The 26,871-nt window shown below is 31.2% G+C and overlaps 1 protein-coding gene across 1 annotated transcript in view; it reads right to left on the bottom strand.

The window, feature by feature from the left end:
* LOC130898048 (uncharacterized) overlaps positions 1 to 26,871 on the bottom strand; it is a 241,881-nt gene that overhangs the window by 79,132 nt on the left and 135,878 nt on the right. The window contains exon 4 of the mRNA XM_057807083.1: positions 22,815 to 23,039. Coding sequence (XP_057663066.1) covers positions 22,815 to 23,039 — 225 coding nt within the window. The remainder of the gene's footprint in view (positions 1 to 22,814; positions 23,040 to 26,871) is intronic.

The following is a 26,871-nucleotide window of genomic DNA, read 5'->3' as shown; positions in this document are numbered from 1 at the left end:
CCAGCTCAGTCAATACTTTGAATACTATAAGAACGCAATATTTAATAAAATTGGAAGATATGAACATGACAACAGTTAGTAAATAGAATGAAACTCTGATAGAGGTGCAGAACATTATGCCCCGACTCCCTAGTGCTATGCTATTGAAAAACCGATCTTCAAGTGATTCGAAGTACTATTTTCAAGTACTACATAATGCAGTTTTCAATTATGTTTTGAATGAATGAACTACTTAACTAACTGTTTTTAATTTACATTTATTTTATAACCTTAATCATGGGATCAACGATCAAAAACATGTTTTAAATAAAAAATAGTAGTTAGAAAAATCGATATTTTTTAAAATTTGCTTGGGTTTTTTCGCGAGGCCCCTGTAAGAGCGAGGCCCCGGGCGATTACCCTTTTCGCCACTCCCTAAGGCTGCTGCTGAGGTTTTCCATTTATAATTCTTCAATTTACAATTAAAAAGTTTAAAAGTGGCATATATGACCATAATCGGAGAAGTAGGTATGTTCAATATTCGCCCCATCTATCTAAGAGAATTCTCTTAAAATGCCATCATTATATTAACTTATTTAACCTACAGAAATTCAAGATCAATATCCACAGGCATTTCCACACGGAGATAACACTCGAATTACTCCAGTGTAAAAGGGCTTACCCTCTTGTGCTTGCTTTTTACATAAAAAATACACTACAACTAAATAATAAAGTACAAAATGTAGACAAAATATAATCCACCTACAAAAGCGTTTTGTTTAAATGGTGCACCTGACGTGAACTGAGACATTATTATCATAACTTTTCCTTTCATTCTACTTGTTAGCTTATAACACAGTTCTGTAGTTTAGTGAAATTTTCGAAATTCCAATTCTATATTTGCCCGTATTAAATTGAATATACAATAATAGTGTGAAGTCTTTCTTTTCCTAGTTCGTAAATAATTTTCGTAGAAAAAAAGTTTACTGACTTTACGAGGATTCTCTGGAAAGTCAGAACTTATAAATATAATTTGGGGAATTTGTGCAAGCGTTGGAAGATTCTCACTAAGATTAAAGTCAATTTGGAAGTTCAGTCGCTGAGTTTCTTAAAATATTGTTTGCCTATATTGATAAAGGTGTGTTCTTATCTAACGATTCACCCCTCAATGCACAGTGCGGAGGGGCACAATGTTGTTGTAACCAGATAATAACATTTAATTTTCCGATGGTCTAGAGTGTGACCTTCAGTCACTACTGAGATAGATTGTCCTAGTATCTACAATTTCGACAAATGACTGAACTATTTAGGCAAAATGTAACCTTACCAGAAACCATAATTTAGTTAATAAAGTGTGGATTGTAGTGTAGTAATACTGAATGAAATGTAGCTTTTACTAATGGTATTTTTCGTTTTGCAAAATATGTTAAAAATACCGTTGAGGTATGTCTGTGTTTGTTGCAATTTAGTGAGATAACTATTTTCAATACTCAATACAAAATCAAGTTTTACGTTTGTTGATGCCTTAGTATTACCAGGATTTAGAATTTTTTCATGATTAGTTTCTCCAAATTTTCTTTCAATTTTAGTGACTATTGATTTGCTCTTAGGTCTGACTGTGTACTTTACGTTGAGCAAATCGCATGCATGCTGAGTTCATCTCCACATCCTATAAACATTACTTCAATTGTATATGTATTGGTTACAATAAAAATAGCCATAAACCACTTCTAAATCTTTTTTACTTGGAATTTGATGTATCTTCGATATGGTTTGAGAAAAAAATAGTTTTGGATAGTTTATATACAAGTTTTATTATAATTTTTTTCAATTCTTTGATTAATATTTATGGGGAAAAATTAATGGAAACCCAAAAATTTTTCGCTTAGTTAAACATTGCAGTAAGCCCGCCATATTGCGTTATAGGTATAAAATAAACACTGAATTTATGATAAAAAGTAAATAAGACCTTAAAAATGGTATATAAATCGTGTTTTGTGCCAGGATGTGATGAGAAATCATCACTGACACAACCTTTTATAGGTTTCCCAAAAATTTATCAATTCATAAACATAGAAAAATGGGAAAACAAGAGGAAATCAGAAACATGGAGACAAACCCCAGGTCTGAAACAATCTGCCATCGACAAAGGTTACGTTACATACATTTACAATTATTAAAACCAATGAAGGTGAACAGTCCGGAGTACACAATAGATCCAAAGTTGTTGGAAAAGTCGATTCAAGGACTTTACAGTATTCAGAGACCTTTGAAATGAGTTATTATATTTCAATATTTCAAGTTTATAGTGATAAATATTAAGATGCCTATTATTTACAAATTCGAATACGAGTCAATGAAAATTCAAGAAAACTTTCACGTATCGTTGAAAGCAACACTCGCCATTCTAATGAGAAAATAGAAATCTAAATCGTTATAATTAATTCATTATTAATTTACAAATTAGTTTTATTTTGGTCATAAAAACAATCATTTAGTCGCGGTAATGGTAAATTTGGTCCCAATTTTTCATAGAATTTCGAACATATCAAATTAGATTTAATACTGTGAGTTAAATAGAATAAATCTAGGCCATCTGTATAAGTCTACTAGAAGCATACAATATGTATGTAATCACAAATTTAATACAACCGTCCAGAAGCATGTTCTCATTTTAATACAGTTACAGTCACTTCAAATAAAAATTGCCAACACATTTTTATGTCAAAAGTTTTTCTGTTATTAATTGGTTTAAAGGTCATGAATTATTTCCCATAATCATAAGGTGGGTAGGAGAATTGTGTTCATTGGTATGATGTACTTTTAACATTCCACTCAATTGACCGACGAGGAAAGGATAACGATTCTTTAGAAGAGGGAGATATCAAAAGAACTTGTAATTATGTAGCTCACGTATTTTGTGAAACTTTAAAATAAAAAGGGTTTAACTAAAAATCGTTCAAAAACTGGCTGACCAAAGACCGTAACTGATGAAGAAAATCCTTGGACATTATGCAAAATTTTGTAGAAAATCCTTACACATACAGGATCTGTCTGTAACATTACTAAAAAGAACACATTCCGACCTTATTGACTAACGCTATTACAAGAATCAATTGAAGATGATCCTTACTACAGAATAGATCTGTCTGAAATCGTAAAGCAAAAGAGATGTAGATCCTCATTTTACATGTAAGATAAGCTGTTTCGATGAAGCTACAGAGGAAGTAATTTGAACAAACATAGAAATCAAATAGTATAATACAAGAAATGAAGACAGTAAAAACTTATATATATATAATAGAATTCGGCTTCCAGTGGAAGGTACAATTTACTGTATAATTACTTGAAGGAAGGTGGATTGGAAGAAAGGCTACAATAGAATGCCCATCCAGACCTCCCGATTTATCGCTATTAAACTATTTTCTGGGAATATCTAAGGAACATTGCGTACAAGTAAAAACCTGAACATGAATATGAGCACACAGTATTACCAAATGATATACATTGGGAAATACTAGAATATTATTGGAATTCTAAATTGAATATTTAATGACTATACGCAGAATCAAGATATTTATAAGTCGAATCAACTAATGAGAGCTCACCTTATGTATTAAAATGAGATACACGTTTCATGGGAACATCCTTTTTGATTTAAGGCACTAATAAGTGATAACAGTATATGATTTATTGTCGCATAAAAAAATGAACTAAATTTATAAAATTCTGATGCTATCAACACTATTATTCTTCATGGTTATTATAAATATTTCAATATCTAAAAAAGTCATTTATAGGTACATCGAATATCTTAAAACAAATACTAATTCTATTTCAAAATATTTGATAAATGACCAATAACTCTTTGTTTGCACAATTCACATTAGGATATAAATTTTATGGGTTGATATACTGACGTTTAGATCATGATAAAAAGTGATTAATTATATTTGGTTTTTAAGTGTTCAGAAAACATATAAGCACATTTTATTTATGTTATCGTAAAGTAAATTATTTACATTTTTATTATAACAATCAAAATATAATAAACTAAAAGTGAAATTGGTCAGCCATATTATCGGTAAATAACGACATTCGAATTGAAGTAGAGATGGACGTATCGGAAATATTAGTTTCTGAACTACGAGATTTAGGTATGGATTTTTCGAGTTTTGTTGAGGAAATTGAAGAAATTAAAATAATAATTATATTCTTTCATATTTGGAAAAAAGACACCTCAAAGTTTCATATTAACAGCGGGTTACATTACAATTACATTGAAATTTGGTCACCAACAAGGACTTCAACGTAAGCCGTGAAAACTAACAAAAACGACTGCAGAAACACACTTCTCCTAAGCGTAACAGGAAATCAGCGATGATAGAAAGACTAAAATATTAATTTGACGAGAAATGCAGAACGGCTAAAAAATCTACTATTAAAGCAGGGCATTGATAATACGTTTGAACAAGCTGGAAAGCTGATCTAGAGAGATTGTGGACAGGTTTCTAAGTACCAACATCCAAAATACAACGGCTTATAGTGAGTCATATAGGAAAGTAGTATGATTTCGCGTCTAAGAAATATGACGCCGCCCCTTATCATTGAGTAAACTTATTCTCACTTGAAACATTAAAAAAAGCTGAAATATAATAATGGCCACGTGATGAATCTAATGGGAGAGAATACCCTGCGATTTAAGTAGTGGTTATGGCAACTCTCTAACGACATTGAGTTAATCACATTCAATGCGTTGTCGATGAAATGGCTGGTAGACACTATATTACAGTACGTGTTATGACAATTGCCGCTCCATAGCATTATGGCGTTTCATGAATTAAAATAGCGTCTATAGTTCCAACAATAGTGATATGTGACGAAGTTTCTTTGACGAGCAAACAAGCATCGGCTCTATTACTCGTTAGCCTTGTGCATATTCCGCTGGAAATTCAGTTCAGACAGCTGTTAAGGACTTATTGGGTAGTAAGTTGAAACTACCCCTGACTTGATGTTTGGCTGCAAAAAAACCAGAGAAAATGCTTTTTTAGAAACATGTAAAGGTCCTATTAGGTAGAGAGATCAAACGGCCGTTTGACTTGTTATTTGACTGCAAGCCCGCTGATAATGCCATTGGATTCGATAGGTTGTTAAAAAGAACATCAACAAAGTCCATTGTCGTACTGGGAGATCCATTGTGAATGTCTGGTACTCGGAGCTGGACACTAATGGTTCAGAAGTTAGAGATTAAAATGGTTGAGTTATAATTTCAAGAAGGGAACTTACTGTTGTATAATTAATTAGGTTATTCTTCTGTAAGAAATAGAAATTATTTTTTGACCTAATTTGCTTAGATTTTAAAACAATTTAACCGACGAAAAATTCTCCATCTCACGACAATAAACCCCGCGAACGGCTATACAAGTCATTATATTGATAAAAATGAAACAATTATCGCATGAAGATCTAACAGTCGAAGAACTTTTTGAAGAAAAAGTTTTTTTACTGAGTTACCATTGAATATCTTACAATTGGGCCTTTAGGACGATGGTCAATTCCCAATCATATACAATCATTGGTTTTGCAAGAAGAATACTAAAACTGAGCATTTATCATTTACTCTACAAAATTAAAAATTTTTATAAAGCACAAATTAAATATTCATGTGTTAGATTATAGCTCTGATTAAACCACCCAATAGTCTTTTCTCATTCTAGCATAATTATTGAATATCATTAATTGATACCAGGGCAACTCTATATTTTGAGAAATAATAGAATAATTCTGAATAATACATATCAATTATATTTTTTCAGATAATTAAATAACAATCCAGGTCTGTGGCGAAGGAAATTTATTTTGTCATAAAAAATATAAATAGTAAATATTTTATTACTTTGTAGATACCTTTATTCAAAAAAACATAATAAATTATTTGAAAAATACCAACTAATTTTATCACCCACTTTCCAATTAGTAAACATTCCCCTGAGCTGAAACAAATATATCACACATTGTTAAGATATTTCTTTGACTAGTTTTTATAGGTATCGTCTCCTTTTGTTTTCTTTATTCAGTCTCAAATCCATAAAACATGTTATTCTAAACGAATACACATGTTTCCCTGTAAAAAAACATATACATAGATCGTTAGTTTACGCATTTTCATTCACTTTCTTTTATACTCACACGCACCATACATCTTTTAGATTTTGGAACGATATTGGTGATTTAGAAGTTGAATTCTGACACACACACATAAAGGACAGGACAGGATTGACTTAGAAATGTTGTCATTACAAAACAAATAATTGATTGCTTCAAATAGTTAATTAAAAAAAACTTGTTGGATATCCTTTTCGGGTACTATTGATTATATCTCATTTCTTCTAATTATTATAAATACTATTTAATTAATTAAATTAGTAGGAATAAACTTGTGAGAGTAATTTGGGAAGTATCAACACACCCAGAAAATTAACAGTTACCTCAAAATTTCAATAAATATATGATACAGTATTTGTGAAAATAAACTTGATTATAAAGTTATTTATATATGACTGTTGTGTAATATAGACATTATTCAAACATTTGCATACTGGTTATGATGTCAATTATTACTAGTACCCTCATTTAAATTATATGTATATACAAAGTGATTATCTATTAGAATTTTATAGATATTGATGAGACTGATCTACAATATGAGGCCGAAAAACGAAATTGTCTTATTGTGTTATTTTTTTGGTCATAGATCGATACATATTTTTGATCGCGATCAGCTTTAAAATAAAGTAGAATATGAAAAAAGATCTTACAGTAAGAAATACATAATCTCGGAATAACTATCGCTTAATAGCTTTAAAGTTCACAAACATAAAGTATACAAGGCATTTTCTTTCAAATATAAAAATGGTAGATATCGTTGCTGAAAATTGAAGCGTTAAACAATATTAAATATTTTTTGAAATTTCTCATAAGACTAAATTATAGTTATTCGTTTATCCATCACTATTTTGAAACTTTCTAAATCATAAAGTTATTTAAATTATACGAGGTCAGGTTCAAAATTACTAGGAATTATTTTACGAAAAACAAATTAAAAAGGTATCATGAAATTTAAATGACTATAAGGACTTTTGGGAGGCTGGATTTCATCTGCTCTATTGTGGTCTTCTTATTGCCGAGAATGATGTGAAAATTTTTGTTCCATTTTCTCATTTTATTATATATTGTTTGGTTTTAAAGCTGGTGCGGATTCGGCAGATAGACTTTCAGTGGCCCAGCACGTTGTCATAATGAAAGATAAAGCGGTTTATTGATGTTTAATATTTCTTTGTACAACGTAAACATTCTAGTGCCCCTTGAAAACTTCGTAACTTACATTTGCTTCCATTGAAATCGAAGAAAAAATGATGAGGTTTCTTTTTCAATTCATCGTTCATCAATTATTATTTCCACATAGAATAAATATTTCTCAATAGATATCACTAAAAGCGGCTTTAGTAGCTCCCCACCCGAACGAGTATAAACTTGTATGAAATATTTGTCCCAACACACAGAGTTAGTTTTATGTATAGAACGCCTCAATTATCTCGGAAACGGCTTGTAGGATTTCTATTAATTTTTGTGTATAAGGGTCTTGTGATACAGCCGGTATTACGGCAATTGTTGTCAGATCTTTCATTTTCCGGAAAAACAACGAACTGTATTGTTTCAAATGGATCATCCTATATATTTTGTGTTTTTAGGTATCCTGTAGAAATTCTGGTTATTTTTCATGTAATACTTTCTATACCCAAATACCATAATTTCGGAGTTATAGCAACATTTACAGTCCACCAAAGTTACAATAAATATTGTACATTGCACCATCTTGTAGCCAAATATTTTCGCTTGTGATAATGTTATTTCTAATAATGAATTTTTTTTTAAATGTAATTGAAAATACTAACTTGGATTTGAAAATATATGAGCCAACTCAGGTATAATACAATTTTTAATAAATCTAAATACGCCGGTCCATCTAAGTTACCCTCAATGAAAAAGGACCAATTATTTTATCGCCTAATATTTCAGCCCATACATGAGTTTTTCGGAATATCTATGATAGTCCCCCGAGTGATGATCCCAAACAATGTACCAGTGAGTACTGAGACCTCTCCCCAATTATTTAGATAGTTATATTATTAAAATAATCTTATCATATAGAAACTGTCAATCCAAAATAGTGAGAACGGTACCTAATCAGGTTATAATCAAAAATTTGGAAAAATCTCTTTTTGTAAAAGTCATCAATACAAATATTTTCGAATTTTCCTATAAAAGTATTTTAGTCATATTTTTGCCCCTTGAGTCTAAAGTATTTTGACTCTAGATCTACAATTATGAAAAAAATGTTTATTTATAATCAAAGTGTTGTGGTTTGGGAACAACTGCTGCAATAGAAACAACGCATCAATTAACAATAGCACAGCAGTGGAAGGAATCGTAATGAAACCTGTCAGTAACCGAAGAAAACTAAAAGTGACGACAATATAATTGAATGTGAGGAAGATTTTCCTAAGGATATATTTCGTAGAAAGATATTTATGTACCAAGAACAAATATCTATCTTCAATTGTATTAAAAACAAAGGTTTAATAACGAAACTAATCTCCGATTAACATACTACATTGTTTAAGAATGTGGCATCTATCGTCTACCTCAATGAAATATGGTATAATACAGAAGATACTCAATATAAAAGTAGATTCTTTCAAATAATGATGAACAGAGACACTATTATATAGAAGACAACGCAACCGCAATCAGAATACCACGGCTAAACTTTTCAGTAATTGGTTGCTTCCAACTATACCGGAAAGCAGTGTTAATGTGATCGATTAGGTTTGTTATTATATCCGACAAGTTGATAAAATACCAAATAGCGCAAATAATAAAAAACTCAACATTCAATATTTGTAAACAGTATGTCTATGGTGCAATGATGAAGGAAAAAGGAGTGTACAGATCAAAGAAGAAACGTAAAAAAATGCAGGAGTAAGAAACGAAATAGTTCAAAAATTAATTGAAACTAATAGAAGAATACTATATAAATAAAGATATAAGACGTTTCTACCAAGATGTAAGAAGAAGCAAAGAATCAGTGGTAGTTGGGCAGATATAATATCGAAGTAAAAACGGATGTCTAATAAGAAGCAGAAAAAGAAAACTGGATAGGTGGAGGCGATACTCTGATGAGCTTCTCAATGAAGAAATAGAGGAAAACTGTGAAGGTGAGTCACAAGAAGAGGAGGAAGAAAGCAACCTAACCCCTATAGTAGAAGCACCAATGGAAACTGAGATAAAGGAGGTAATAAAAAATATGAAAAATAAAAAAGTGACGGAATTAATGGAATACCAATAGAAGTAAATAAATTAGAGAGGTGCTGCAAAACCGCATATTCAACATATCAAACAAAATCTAGGTACTAAAACTAATGGGACAAAGCAATTATTTGCCCCATATATAAGAAAGGAGATGGGGCTGACTGCATTAATCACAGGGGCATTACCTTACTGGATGTTGTGTATAAAGTGCTAGGGAGAATCATACGAAACAGGTTATACAAATACTTGGTTGAAAGTAGAGTAGTATCAAGTTTTAAAAAGGAAGATTGACTAGCGTTAAAATTTTTGTACTAAAAACAATTCATAATGATAGCTACGACCAGGGACTGAATTTGAAGCTATTATTTATCGACTTGAAACAGGCATATGATTCAATATCAAAAAAACAGAATACGATTGGTGGAAATAACACTGAACAAAACCAAAAACATAGTAACCATAGAAGGAAACTTATTCAAAAAATTTGAAACAAAAGGGGCCATTATCAATAGTGTTGCTTAATTGCCTACTAGAGGTGATTCTCAGGGATAGTGGATTACGATATCAAGGAATGATTTATAGTAGCAAAGGTATACCTGGGAGTGACGGTAACAAGTAAAAGAGATGAAATTGAAGAATTCGACAAAAGATTGGCAAGAGGCAATAAAACAATTGGAGCTCCAGTAAACCTATTAAGGTCCATAGATATCTTAATGGTTAGTAAACCTATTAAGGTGCAAAGAATTCACTGGACAGTTATACAACCTACGGTGTTACATGGGTCATGAATAGGAAAGAGGAAAACAGCCTAGATGCATGGGAGAGGGGAGCGTTATAAACAAATTTTGGAGGGATACGAGTGAAATAAGATGAATGGAGAAGAAGAACAAATGCATAGATTAAAAGGTTATATGGCCAGGTAGAGATCGACTATATAGTAAGAGCACAAAGACTGCGTTGGTTGGGGCTTAGAGCCAGAATGGAAGATAACAGGTGGGCGAAAAGAGCTTTAACAAGTTGGGAAGGCCCATAAAGAAGAAGAGGGCGGCATCCATGTAGAAAATGGCTAGATGAATGAAAGAAAGACTTACAGAAACTAGGGATAGCAAACTGGAGCAATGCAGCCGTGAACGTGAAGGAGTGGGAGAAAGACCTTGTGTCTATAAGGCCTATGGTGCTATGACTGAAACGATGAGATATCATTTCAAAATAAAGCTGGTAAAAATCAAAATTCTAAACAGAAATGTTGTGAACCCTTCGGGTACTAATTTATATAACGACGACAATAATACTGAAATAATTATGGAATCAAAGTATATAAATATTTTTGTGAATAATGTGAACTCACCACATTTGTTGTCATAAAATTTGTAATTTCATATTTGAATTTTCATTTCGTCATATTTATATTACATTAATTAGTGAGAATATCGAATTTTTATATGTTATCAATTTATTAACTAGTAAATAAGATAAAAAGATAAAATGACTTTATTTTGGAATCACGATCCTTTTACTGTTTACTTTAGTATTTGCATTTTACAGCTGTTAGACATCATTATTGGTTTGCGGGCAGGAATTTGAAACGAGATATTCTAGTACATTTATAAATGTATGTACTCAAACGAATAGTGCCTTAAACAATTTCAAAAATGGTGTATATCAAATGGTTTCATAACGTATCTAAATAAGAAGTTGTTTTCCACGGTTGTAATACGAAATTTTTAATCTCAAATTTCGAAACCTTTTGTGTTACTAGATTTTCATTTGAAATAACTTTGTGTTACACTTATAATGAAACGAATATACGAAAAATGTGAAACATCTAATATCTCTCTAATTTAAATATGACGAGTACAATTCGAAAGTGGCGCGTGATTCAATCCTCCATGAGTGAACAATGGAAGTTTAAAAAAATTGCGCTAACAAAACAACAATCGAAATTAATGTTTATATTATCCAGAAAAGTTGTCTTCATAAATTTATAAATAATTTTATACTTCACATGTACAAATAACTAATCCTTTAAAATCTGAGATCTCTTGAATAATTTGTTTTTCAATAGATAACATGATGAAAAGAGTTAACATATTTCCACCCATTCTAGATCTAAGAGATTCGTTTCAAATAAAGGAAAGCAGTAAAGACTATCATACATATTACACCCGCACAACCAGTTTATTAATAAATTTCTGTTTATATTTATGACTCTTGTATTAAGCTATATTAGTAATTAATAAATTAGAAATAGTTGTAGAAATAGTATAGTAAATAATTTATAGAGAATGGTCATCATTTTTCATATGACTTGATAATGTTTATAGTAAGGTTAATGCAGCAACTCCTGGGAATGAGTATCATACATATATGGTTAAGCGGAAAACTTTTTTTAACGAATATTGATTCAAAAAGAAAATGAAAATTATTCTATATTTTACTGACTTACAATTATGAAAGTAATATATTTAGGTGTACTGCAAAAAATCATGGAAAATAGACAATATCTTTTATTCTTGTATATGAAAGACATTGCTATAAGTCTACATTTCCAACTGTTATCTCTGTATGAACAGAGTTATTATGTCACAGTCGTAAAACCGTCCCTGTAAAGTATATAGATCATAATAAGCAAAAGTGTGTGGTTGATTCCACCCCCGAATAAATGTCGCCGAGATGCAGGGATGGTCTGCTCGAGCGGAAGTATGTGATAAAAGAGCACAATGCGCGAATATACGATTAGTTTTTTGATCGGACACTTTATTTCAGCGTGACTCCGAGTAATAATTCAAAGGTTAAGGGTCTTCTCGGTACTACGCGGCCAAAAGGGGATATTCAACACTGAGAGAAAGCTTTACCTTCAAAGTTAATCGAAAGTTGTTCAGTTGGCAACTTTTTATAATCATTATGTTAATCTCCTGTTTTATTTTTAGAATTTCTCGCAAATATGACAAGTCGACAAATGAACTCTTGTTACCAGCCGAAATTTTAATAAGACGGTATCTTTTTTAAACTGGTATTTGTGAGCCTTATTTGGGATTATGACTACAATGTATGACCTTAATTTTAAGTAAAAAAAAATAATAGAATCAAACATTTTTTCAGAGTGAATTAATAAGTTGTGAAATATATCTTAACCACATTCACCATAAGAGTTTAATAAAATCGAAATTTATATTTAAATAATTATGTTAATAATGTAACTTGTAACCGATCATTAATGTGTTACTTTTCACTTCTTTTTGCATAAATCATAAAATAGCATAAACAATTTCGCGTGCTTATATTCCAGTTTTATTTTTACCGACAACAAAGATCCGTACCTTTTGATTGAGATTAACAGAATTTTTCTGAAAACACTCTTTCATGAACAAACAAATCTATATTTGTCTGATCACATTACTTATCACATTCCTTTTGAACTAAAAATTTAGGGACAATAAACCTTAGCTGGAATATTATATTTAGATATTTCATCAAATTTATTCTCTTCCTTTTGAACCACCATAAATTAGCTAATGATGTTGCAACACGATTTTAAATTTATATATTCACCGAAAATAGCTTGCGTGTTTTAACATTATAATTATTGTTACAAGGAACCAAAGCTCAACTTTTCTTCACTGGTTAATTAATTATAAATATTCAATTTTTGAAGAGATTACCTGCTGAGAATCAACCGCATTGTATATTATTTATCAATCTTCTCAAGAACATCATGTGTCGAAATTTTTTAATATTTTAAATCGGATTTTTTATGCAAGGCTGTTGAGTTTCAGAGTTATCAAAAGTAGAAGATGATTATTGTTGCTTCTAATTATGTGTGTGTGGCAATAGTCTTAGTGTTCTTTTAAATAAAACTGACCTTCTTTAGTTGCGAGATTATTAACTTCAAATAAGTGCAGATAAAATTATAAATTAAACTAAAAAACTATGAACACGATAATACGAAATCATCACTTTATCATGAGGCATCCACCAAAAATTATCTTGAAAATTCAATTCAATAGAATGAAGCTAAACATATGATGACTGAAATAATTAGCAGTGTGTAAGAATTAAAATTATGGTACAATTTGAGTAATTTGCTCAGACAATTGAGAAAATTTATTAAGATGAGCTCTAATTTTAGGATCTTTAATAGTAAATCTTACTTGGATAGTAATTATACATACTAAAGTGTTGATTATTTTTCAATAACAATCTTTGGATATTCTTAGAATCTCGATTTGCTATGATATGTATAAAATTACGAGAAAGATTGGGATTTGATTCACTATAGAATGGATAGATGGCGCTAGCTACGCCGTTTGCAATCACGCTTTAGTCTAGAACACTTAAGTCTCTTTAGGAAGCTTTCGTAAAGAGTTGGTGAAACATCTTTAATGAAACTAAAATAAATCACAACAATATAATTCTACCTAAAATATAATAGCTTGTTAAACAAAGATAGTTTGTTTATTGTATAATAAATTTAAAAACATTTTTGAAGTTATAGTGGTATAGTTACAACACTGCATAATAAATTTACTTAGAATCCTCATGATAATCTTTTTGTGTTATGTAAAAAGCAAGCACAAGAGAGTAAACCTTTTACTTCTACTGTTGCCTGCCGTGTAAAGATGCCTGTGGATATTGATCTTAAGCTTCTGTAGGTTGTAGTGCTCGGAAAAGACGTGCCTTGGTAGCTGATTCTACAGGTTTGCTCTTTTCCAAAAGAATGAGTTCTGATAAATTGAAGTTTTGGACGTCTGCAGGCGAACGTCAATAGCCACGTCTGCCTGTCTAGTATGTCTTCCAAAAACTGCTATAAGCCGGATTATGTTGAGCAGCTCGGAAGAGCATCTACCATTGTAGTATCGGTAAAACAAAGTCGGTTCGGGGACCTTTCTTCTATGCTCTAGCTGTCCAAATTTCTGGTCAACTCTAGAGAAAGAGAGTAAACAATATGCTTCCCTGGGCGTTGACCACAAACCTTTTTTAGGTAAGGACGACAAACCATACGTTCTTTATTTATTTAGAAGGCATGTCAAACCTGGTCAACACTTTCGATATGTCCGGTGCGATTACTCTGGATTCCTCATATTTCTCTATAGCTTCAGTCCATACGATGGTACTTAATTATTTTTTAAACTACTCCTTTCTTAGAGCGAGGTAGGTGATTGTAGCTATGCGATTATTAATTAGTCAGTGCATGTACTTTCATCATATATTTAAATAATTGTTCAATTTTCATGTTAATCCAAATTGTGCGATTTACATAGTTTCAAACTGAAAGCTCACATGGTATAAATAAATCATGGATGAGTTCCATTTTTTTGACTATTAACCAATATTAGTTGGATCTTCAAATAACCATATTTCCTCAGACCGTGAGGACTTCGAATTATATTCTCCATTAATTGTATAAATAAAAGTTGAACGTTTAACTTTTTAATGGTAATTTAGTGTAGGGCAATATTTTAGATAGAGATGTGATTAAATCATCACATTTTATAAATAGGATCAACTTAACAATAATTTCTCAATTTTCATTTAATTTTTCGAAAACAGGACACACCCGTATGTTATTATATTGGAAATTTTAAATTCCATATCTGGGTAATACGGTAAATGAATTAAACCAAGTTCAGTAAATTTTTGTGAGGAAAGTTTTCTTAAAAACTGTTTCTCTTAAAAATCATCACGTTTGGATAACGTGCTAATTTCTCACTATAGAAAAGGCTATGAACTATCATGAATTTTTATTTCGTTGTGAAATATTTTAACGCTTCTGTTGGTCTTTCACAGAAAAGCTGTAACTGATCGAGATATATGTAATCCAGGAAGAATCCGTGCATGAGTGTAGAAAATTATTTTACTTCAATTTTCTATAAGATCCTTTTCTAATTGCCCTTCTGATGATATAAATGCATGTTGCCATGAGGCAACCCCATGCCATATTGTTTGAACTGAAATTATTTAAACAATTGCAAGAAATTGTTATTTTTCAACCGGACAATTTTTTTACATTCTCAATTGAAATATAAATGAAAAAGGTCTTATGACTATTCGAGATAAAGTTAATATTTTCAGAGATATGAATATTTAAAGCTTCAAAAAATCTCGAATTTTGACCCATGAAAAATAAATTAAAAAAAAAATGAAATGCAAATAATATTTTTTTCCAATTCTTCATACAATAGTTAATGATATTCCAATAGAGATTTAAAAAAATAGCGTTGTTTATACCTGTTTTTAAATTGTTAATTTCGCGCTTACCTTTTATTATTTATATATAATTGTGATTTCAAAAATGTATAAATATCAATATATCTTATTATTGTTAATATAAATGCCTATGACAATAACGAAAGAGTAGTATAAACTGATAAAAAATTAAACAATTTACATGCTTAAATAATTTTAATTTGATTTTTCGAGCACTAAAAAATTCATATCTCTAAAAATATTAAGGTGAAAAGTCATGGGACCCTCTTTATTTTTATTTCAATAAATAAAATAAAAAAGTTTGTCTGGTTGAAAATAATTTTGGTTTGAACAATATGGCACGAGGTTGCTCCATGGCAACCTGCATTTATATTATCAGTAGGGCAATTTGAAGGGAATCTCATAAAATATTGAGGTGAAATAGTTTTCGGTTCGTTTGCTCCGATTCCTTTTGGATTAATGGGTTTTTAAACTATGAAGATAACTCTGATGCACTGGGCGTCAACCAACAGTTTGGAAGTACAAAAAGTTCGATATTTGGGTGCTATATGAGCTGATTGCATGAAATTTTATGCACCTTATGAAAATCTACGATTCGTTATTGAAACGCATGTAACCATTTGTCAAGACATTGTCGATGACATAACGATAGAATTCGAAATTCTTAAAAGTAAACTGGGGACTGGAAAGGAATTATATACTATGAAATTATGAAACCTGGTCAAGCAGTCGAATTAGTACCAAACTGTTAACAATCGACCAGATTAAAAGAGCACCATTGTTTTTATGAAAAAAACAATATAGGATGCGTCGAAAATCATATTTTTAACGTGCATCAAGTTGGCTCAATCGGACTAGATGTTACAACTAAAACCGTCAACTGTAGAAATCGGGAAATACTTCAAATTATGTATTATAATTGAAATCATTGAGTGAAAATTGTCGATACTTTTATTATATTTATATTTTGATCCAGTTCTGTTTTTCATTTCAGTTTAAACTGCTTTTACAGCATTGGTGATTTGTACAGAAACTACAAAAATATGAAAATTAAATAAAAGGCTGTTACACAACTGTTACATTACGTAACTTATATTGGATGGATTAGGTAGCTGGTATCTTTAGAGAACTCCTTTCTTAATCTCTGTAGAGCAGACGAATCTTCCTTAAACCATTAGAATCTAGCGCTAAGTAACATTTGCAGCATTCGGTTTGAAATTAACTATACTTCAGCATTTTGAAGCTAAATGGTGCCCGTGTTAACGGCTTGTTTTTGCGAATGCAGTTAGTTTATGTGGTTGTTTATTTGTTAACGAATGTTTTGAAACAATTATTATGGGTATTGACAAAAAAAGTTAGTATTCGTTTCATGTAAGTATTACGAAACATTTTAGTATTAGTTTGAATTTATTTCCGTTGTTGCTTTCTGTGGTAAAAAGGTTAGCGAAAGTTACCTTGGGACAGCTTTTATCGTGCATTACACATAAGTAACGCTAGGCTAGTAGACACTAGATGATAGTACAATTTTTAAAATCATATTTTTTTGTTTCTAGAGGTTCGGTAACATCAAAAGAGGCCCTTAAAATGGATTACATTTATGAGGCACAAGAGATTTTTATACAACTACCAGATCTAAATGTCCTTACTGATAAAGACTATGCCAACGAGGATCAAGGTGGGAGGCTGCATAATCTGAGCGGCCGTCCACTTCAATCTCAAGTTGAAATAGAACTTTCGATTGAACAACTTATTTCTTCCCATGATTCTAAAGACCGATTTGAGGCAGGTCCTCACAATTTTCGAAGAGTACCACTACAAGAACAAGTAAAAATAAAACTACAAAAAATTAGCTGGATTGAAGATGGGGATCTAGAAGAACCAAGATGGTGGATTTTTCCTAAGGGAAATTAACAAACAACTTTTGAATGGAATGTAATTTTTCATGCAAAATAAAAGTTTAATTTCTTGCGTAAGTGTATAGTTCCTAGCGTTATATATATATATATATATATATATATATATATATATATATATATATATATATATATATATATACCACCCCTTTTTTGTTACCCTGCAAAAAATATATATAAATGATGTTAGTTATTTATAAATATTGTATTTAGCTGCTTACAAATTTGATTTTGAGAAAATAGATGAAAAAACGTCTTAAGGTAATGTTTTAAATGAAATTGCTGGTATATGGTGAAGTATTATCTGCAGTCGATGAAAATGTGCTTGAAGGATACAGGAACGTGACACTTTTGGCATAAGACACGACCTCAAATAATGATGAGTAATTTTGATGTAGTTAATATGTAATCCTTTCATTATTACAGCTTCTCCCCTACTCAAAAAATTTAGAAAAGATGAAAAATAGATGGATGCATGTTGTGTGGTACTGTTGAAGAATATTGGAACAATATTTTGGTCATTATCATGCTGAACTAGGATTTGTGAAGGGTTGTTGGAGGCTTCTTTGGCGTGGCGATCAGTATATTCGTTTCAAGTGTGCAATAGAAGTCAGATTGTTGAGTGGTCAGTGAAAATTATTTTTATTAGCTGTATGGACCAAAAGAGTTTATGAAGCTGACCTGACTCTGTTTTACCGATACTACCACGATAAATGCTCTTCGGAGATGACCAACATAATTTCATCAACAAGACCTACTCGACAAAAAGACGTGGCTCATGAACATCATGCAGTTTCCTAGCTACTAAGGCATGTCTTTCTCGAATACTGCAATCTACTGAAGCTTAAGTTCAATATCCACAGATATCTCCACACGGCAGGAAATATGCAAGAGCTTGCTTTTTATATAAAAAAACTACACGTTGTAGTTAAGAGTAAGGAAATGAGTTTGTGGTTGGAAGTGATTGCGCAACCAAAATTTTAATAAGATTTGTAAGATCCTGTGTATTTTCTGGAATATTTCTAGAAATGTTGTAGATGATAAGTGAGGTGTTGTTTATAAGACTATTTGTGATCTAAGGTAGAGACAGAGAGGATAGAAGAAATGGGAAGATGAGGAAAATGTTGATATTAATGTATCGGACTCCATTGAAGTGTTTTAATTATGTTAAGCTTCTTTAGACGAATCCTTTCGATCTTATGATTATGGTGATTTTAGTTTAATCAAGAGTCGAAAGCCATGCCGAGGATTTTAATCGGATTTAGAGATAGAGGGGAGCTATTGAAACAAATTCAGATAAAAAAGTGTATGTCGTTCCAGAGAATTTTATCAGTTTGGATTTGTTTTAGAAAAATGACAGTCCCAGGCGAGAAGATTTCTCTTCTGGTAGATTTATTGCATTTTGGAGGAGTTTTAACGTAGAAGAGACGTATTTTCCATGGAAGTGAAGAATTAGATTATCAGTATGTTGAACATATTCAATAGAAATAGAAAAGTTCTCGCATAACTCATTTATTAATAATAATAATTAGAGTAGAAGTTGGATACTGATTATAGATGAATGATACTATATTACTGTGAAGATTATATGGATAAAGTTTGTGCAGTATTGTATTTCTGGATATAGAGCCCAGAACACTTCCAATATCGGGGATAATTGCAATGCATTAGATGAAGCGGAAAACGGATTAGGTATCAGAAATTATTTTGATTTTGTATTTTTTTCTATTCAGTTTAATCACCAGTCTTTCGCAGAATCTTATTCTACGCTCTAAATCGTTCTGCATAAAAGTTCATAAATATGGACAATTGTTTGACTTATAAATTCTCTCTGACAGAATACCCACACTTATATATTATTTCTGAAATACTATATTAAGGTATCTTTAGTTAATTGAAATTTTAACACTCCTGCAATTATCCTGAAATTATTATCCCCATAACCTATTATCATCAGATCCTCAATTTAACGGGCGCAGTAATCAATATTATATTATTATCAATTTTGGAAAAATTACGCAAGAATTTAGAGTACCAGATTATTGAAATGTATATTTATATATTGCATTTTAAAATTTAGAAGTTTGCTGATCCCAGCGTTTTTTATAATTCACATATATAAGGGTGCGAATAATTTCAATGTATAAATGTTTGTATGAGCATGAAAAGTTAAGTAGTGCATTTCACCCAAGTGAGAAAAGTTGTATCTCAGGTGTGGTAGATCCTTACGTAAGTAAGTGTATATTTACAATATTTATGTAGGCAAGGATAGATGAAAAAATATTTGTTTAGGCGTTGTCTTCGATTGGAACAATTGGTAATGGCTGTACGCATTTCTGTGTTTCTTCATATACATCTTAGCTGTAATCATAGTAATTACTAAGTACTTCTCTAAGCACTCGAAAACACAAGTCCATTAGAAGAAATCACTTTTGGTAGTTTAGTGGTTAGCTTAGATGAACTAAATGATTGTGTAAACAAGTTGTCATTATTTTTGTGCGTTTTTAACACCTTATTATCACTACAAAAGTACCTGCTTTATGATAGGGAAACGCAGTTATTTTTAGTAAACAATACTTGCAAAAGATAATTTAATGTTTGGTTGTTATATTATTATATACAGGGTACCAACGACATGTTTCTGTACTAGGAATGAAAATTTTTAGATTTTCTAGTGTAAAGAATATTTATACAGGTTATTCAGAAAGTTAATGTCATAATCTCAGGAGTAAGTAAATGTTAGAAATGCCAAATTAATGTAAGAATGCAAGAATAAAGTTTTGTTACAGGAGCTTCCATTTTGGCATGAAAGGCATCTGTTTTTTGCGATGAAAATTTGTTTTTAGACATAATTTTTAAAATAAATATCCTTGAGGAACGCTAAAATAATGGTTTTTTTCCTTTTTCCGTAACTAACAATAACTGGAAACAGTACTTTGAAGAATGTGTTGGAGACCACTCATCTAGTAAAAAGATAGTTATTTCTGTAACGACATCGCAAAATGGAAGCATAAACTCACTAAAGTATTTTCAAGCAAAATGTGAAATTTGAGTTTGTTCGACAAAAAATCAATACTATATGTTTGTATTTTTTAACGTAATCTCCTTTTAGCTCCACACACTTTTCCATGCGATATTCAATAAGTTCGATACCCTTTTTATAATAAGAATCGTCAATTCAAATTTGAATTCAATATTTTTGGCCATTGCAACAAAGGAAGTATGAGCTTGTGCAATGTCTTCATGCAACAACAATTTCTTCGTAGCCAAATATAGCTAAAAGTTCGTATAAAACTCGCCGTTAATATTTTTCCTTTTTCAAGATAGTCCATCTAAATTATCCCAGGAATGGTATTTGCCTTCTTTGGAAACGGTTCTCTTTTTTCAGTCCATTGTGATGGACCCATGTTCATGAATTGGCTCAAAAATTCGGCTTTATTTCTGCGAGACATTGTCAAATACTCGATGGGAACATCTTCACGACGCCGCGTTTGTCCATTATGAGCAAACGCGATGATCATCTAGTATCGCTTTGTGGATTTTCTTCAACATTTCTGGAGTCGTCACCTCATTTGGTAGGCCCCGGCAATGCTGGAATACGCAGGTCGTACGGCCTCGATTACACTCTGCTACTCAATATTTAACTGTTATAACGAAAGAGCAGTCTCACCCAGAGTAGAATCTAGTTCAGCTTTTATATTGATAGGACTAGGGCTTTTCAAATAAAAATATTGTATCATAACGATCATGAATTTTTTCCATGTTTACATTGAAAACGTTCACTATTGAAGGCTGCCAAACAAATACTAAACAACGTGGCGTATTCAAACTTGAAACATATGCTGTACAGTTTGTGTACTTTCTAATACAGTGGTATTTTTCAAGCAATTACCGCCATCTCTAGGTCAGGCCAGGTATTTCTGGGACCATCCTCGTAGTGAAGTGAGTTAAAAAATTTTGTTTGTCTATTGATGTCATCATTTGTCACTACTTATGGATTATAATTCTGTTTCTGATTTTATTATTTTGGTGTTTTAATATTGACTGAAAACTAAAAACATTCAAGATATGATTGTTTTATGGAGCCTGAATAATATTTCAAAGAATTTCCCACAGTTAGTGACAAACAGACCTTTACATAGTTTTCCTCAGAACGTTTGTTTTACAACATACAACTAACGTGCTTTTCTATATATAATCCAATATAAAAAAATCAAATTTCTTACATGTAATTCCTTTTATCAACTTCTAACAGTTTAATGAGTGAATGTGTTGAAAAATTAACTTTTGGAATTTAGATATTACAGTTTCTTCTTCTTAATTCTCTACTCTCACTACAGGTTGGTGCTCTATTTCTTTCTTGATCATCCAAACCAAAGAATTTTTTTCGCTAATAATTTTTACAATTCGTGCATGGTCTATTTGGTCGCTTCGCTCCCTATCCATCAATGTGATTCTTCTTCGCACCCGCATCTCTGCTCTTTCCAAAAGTGTTGCCGTGTCTGGTTTTACTTCGGCGGTGAACGTCCGTATCGGTTTTGTTGTGTTATTTTGATACAATGTGTTTTCAACTAACAGGAAGATTTTATCTCTAGAGGTTAGTGAGAATCATTTAATTCGTTTATTTGCTAAAGCTTCAAGCTTCTGATTTATTTCTGATATTCAACAATAACGTCCTTGCTTGCTATTTGTTATATTTAATCTTTCTCAATGACAAAAACTAAATCGGTACATAATCTTCCGGATGAACTTTTGTCTAACCAACCAGTTAATTTTGTTTTTTATTATCTTATCTTCTTATTATCTTTCAACATAGAATCGAGGAGATTAATACTTTTATATTTATTTGGGAGCTATTTTTCACCCTTTTTATAGGTTCTCCTGTTAAACTCAACGACCCAAGGGAAAGAAGTCGTTTCGTGTAATGTAAATAAGGAATCATTGAAATTGAAATTTATAATTAGGAAATTATATAATAAAGGCTCTTAAGACAAATTTTGATATTTCTACAATTGTGGATTTAAACACACAATAAATTTGATAGAAAAGTGAATAAAAATGGTAATTTCAATTTTCAGAAAAAATTAAGGTTCATTATTTGTTAATAATTATTGATTTGAAAAAAACATTGTATAATTATTTCTCGAATTTTTTATAATGTCATTGCTTTTTATTATTTTTATAATGTTTCTTTTTAATATCTCCTGCAATATTCATGTATGTATATGATTTGTTTACCTATCATCATTTAATTATACCTATAGATAAACATTTTCATCATAATAATTGCGACCATTGAATAAACTAGAATGCAAATATGAATTTAATTAAAAGTGGACTAACCGTTCGTCGCAGTTACAGTGCATGAGAGTATTTATCCTCCAATTGAAGAGACCGTATTTTGTCTCAAATCCATTTATCCAGAATGGGCACCTAAGATCGTGTTTCCGACAACATCGATCTGTTCTGGAGAATCCTCCTAGTCGGGTGTATTTGTCGGCAGAATATCCTTTGCCACACCATTTTGTACCTGGCACTCGAAAAATATCGTCGACGTTTCGTTTCGACCTAACGTTAAAACAAAAACATCATTGTAGTAAAAACAATTCTATTTGTACACGATTTGTTCTGCTTTATTATTTGAAGAAAAACGACATATTAATCACAGTTTAAAAAGCTATACTTACCTCGTTTATCAAGGTTTAAAGTTTAAAGTGTTCTATTTCCAATCAAATTTTAATTAAGTAATCATATTTTCCAGGTTTACCGCTATCTATTTCTAACTATGTTGCAGATAGTAGAAGATAAAAATTTTTATACCAAATTTGAGCGGAATTAACTGAATTTTCTCGAAATGATATTACAAAAACAACATACAAAATACAAACTCATTTTTCAAAAATTCTTTTATTTTTGGTATGTCTTTTCCTATTGATTTCGAATATGTACGTATGTAATTTCGTATTTCTTATACTGGGAAGTACAGCTTCAAAACTACGAAATACTGAAAAGAAATATGTGAAATTTTCCAAAAATACTGTATTTGGAAAATTTTGTCTCAGTTTTTTTAAAATTTCATTTCGTTTTCTTAAGTGGCTTCAATTGTTTAGTATAGAATTATCATAGTTGTTTTAGTTCGTAAATTATTGCCTCAAGCTTATTTGCAATAAATTTCACAATTGTATTACCATAAAAGTAAATTATTTCCTCCAGTATTGGCCCCAAAAATGTAATTAACAGGAGTATTCGATGACCATGGAATGTATTCATCATAACAGATTCCAAATCCAGGGTGTTGACTATAACAATAATTTTTCTTTCAAAATGCCTTGTGGGCACTTCTTATTCTAACTGTCAACATATTTGTCTCATTTATTCAGCAAAGAACAGTCACTCCAAATCGTGAGGTATGTTGGACGATTTCTTTTGTAACTATTCGTATGTTAATGTGTTAACGTTCAGTTAAAAATATCCTCAATTTTATTGTACACAATGCCACATCAAATACCACTCGATTTTCTTCTAGATTTTTCAAATTGAATGACTCGTGGTCTTATTTTTTTACTATGATTCGGCCACATAATAAAATTGAATGAAGTAGGGCATTTCTTCAGTCTTTGCAACATATGTTGACACACTTTTAAGTGTTTCCGCTTTAGATTTTCTGTGCGATGTGGTGATAGTAATTTCTATTACCTTTTCCAACATTATATAATAAATTTGAGCGGTTTCAGTGGAATAAAATAATGAATCAACAATTAATTATAGTACATTACATTCAAAAGTTTTCTAGACGTACAGATGTTGTAAATATTAGAAATATATATTATTATTTGTAGACAGACGATCTGCATGTAAAGTCATATATTCTCTCCTTGCAGCTTTCTTGTTTTTATTGTTCTTCAGTAATAGTAAAACTTTTCAAAATTTTTCGTGTAATATGTGTTTGAAAGTATTTTTTTTGTTGAACAGCAAACGTTTGTCATAAAGTCACCAGTTTATTCTGTTGATTAACCTTGTCCGTCCGACCACCTGACAAATTTATCTTATCGGTCCTCCTAAATTTATATAAAGTTAGGTGGATAAATTTTCTATATATGTATATATATATATATATATATATATATATATATATATATATATATATATATATATACGAGGGTGTATTGATATCTAGTTGGCCTAGACCAGTTCCATGCGTAAACATAATATTGCGTTACCATAACAACGAACAATAACTTATTAGAAGTGTCAGTGTGTTTGAGCCATCATCATGTACCTGTATTTGAAAGGGTTAATAGGTAAGCAGATTTACGAAGATATGCTTAATACCCTTGGTAATCAGTGTCCTTCGTGTGCGACCGTGAAAAATTGGACTGCAAGCTTCAAAAGAAGTAAATTTTCCATTGAAGATGATCCGATTGGGAAGGCCAGTTTCTGTGTCAGTCCCCGAAAATATCGATGCAGTTCATGACATGATTTTATCAGACCGTCGAATTGGGCTAAAACGGATATCTGAAGCACTGAATATTTCACACGAACACGTTCATCATTTAGTTCACGTCAATTTGGATATGAGAAAAATTGCTGCAAAATGGATCCCCAAATGTTTGAATATTGACCGAAAGCGTGCAAGGGTAGAAACATAGCGTTCGATCTGTGCTCGATTTGAAAACGATGTAGACTTGTTAAACCCATTTGTTACTATGGAAGAGACTTGGGTACATTTCTAGGATCCAGAAACAAAGCAACAATCGATCGAATGGTGAAATTCCGGTTCTCCACGACCTAAGAAGTTTCGTGACCAAAAATTTGCTGGAAAAGTTCTTGCTTCAGTTTTTTGGGATTGCCATGGAGTAATCATGATTGATTTTTTGGATAATGGTTGAACAATAACTGGAGATTACTATTCGACATCACTGAACACTTGGGAAAAAAATTAGAGAGATAAGACGCGGAAAGCTATCCAAAGGTGTTTTGTTTCTCCAGAACAACGCTCCTGCATACAAATCTAATGTTGCCATGCAAAAAATTCGTGATTTAGGGTTTGAATTACTAGAACAACCCCCTTATTCACCAAATTTGGTTCCTTGCGACTATCATCTCTTTCCTCAACTGAAAAACTGAAAATGTCGTACATTTTATTCCAACGAGGAGGTAATAAAATTTATGGAGGTCTGGTTTGCAGAGCAAGAATAAACATTTTTTAAAGGTCTAGGGACAAAATTCACGCGCTTTTCCGTCTGAATAGGTGCTAGAATGAGATTAACAAGTTATTGTTGGTAGGCATCTGCCCCAGATCAACTACGCATTCACTATATTATGTCAAATGTCAATGCTATTTTGTGATTTACCCGACATAATAGGCCCTAGTGTTACCTTTCGTCAAATCTATAAGCGTAGTAGTTGTGCTCATTAACCAGGAGAGGACGCAATAGTTCATTTTCCCCTCCCGCACCAGCGAGTTTCCATACCCCGGCTCCCACGCATTTAGGAGATTTACCACAGTCAGTAAAAGCATCAATAAGCGAGGCGTAGACTTTAAAACAACGACTCTTATAATTTTTGCATCCCTTATTTTATGGAAAATGATTCCATTGTATCTACTTTTATAGATTTTAATAAATAATATTCAAAATTATTTCAAGGTATTTTCGAATGCTATTGTAAATATAGATTTAATGCTTATTCAGTATTATAAAATTTCCATATATTTATAATTATATTTAATTAAAAAAAGTTAATCATTTTTGTTGTAATTAAAGTATTAGCATATGTAGAGTCGGACTCCCGTTATTCGACCATCTGAATAACATAATGTATTAGAATGCATATTAGAATGCAGTTATTTTTAATAGGGATTCTGTTTATCATTCTAATGTACAATAGAAAGAAAAAAATTTCGAACAAATTATTTAGAATATGTCATGTGGAAACAGGTTTAAGGTATGCAGACTAATCATAAAGTATATTTTATGATTAGACAATTGTGCAAAAAAATACGTAGTGATTATAGGCAAGCTGGATATATTTTTCGGATTGACTCCTTTCGAAAACTCCGAACTTGACTACAGATTAACTGAAACATATCACATTTTTAAGTGTACTAGTAGCACCCAATATCGTTTTATAAGTATAAGGTAGAAAATTATATTATTATATTATAAATTACATTATAAATTATAATGGCTCCCAAAAAGTCTGTATGATATTTACATATGTATCAATCATACAAAAAGAAAGCCTTAATATTCGAGGTATAGCCCCATCGTTCTATGGTTTCAACCAAATGTTCAGCAGGTTCTTTGAGATTTTGGAAAAACCCTTCTTTGGAATTAGATCCAAACAATTTTCGAACTATATTCCCAACATCGTCTCTGAATTAAAATTTTTTACCAAG

This window comes from Diorhabda carinulata, chromosome 9 (assembly GCF_026250575.1).
Source record: "Diorhabda carinulata isolate Delta chromosome 9, icDioCari1.1, whole genome shotgun sequence".
Taxonomy (NCBI): Eukaryota; Metazoa; Arthropoda; class Insecta; order Coleoptera; family Chrysomelidae; genus Diorhabda; species Diorhabda carinulata.
The sequence above is the reverse complement of the archived record's forward strand: the minus strand, read 5'-3'. Positions and strand labels throughout refer to the sequence as shown.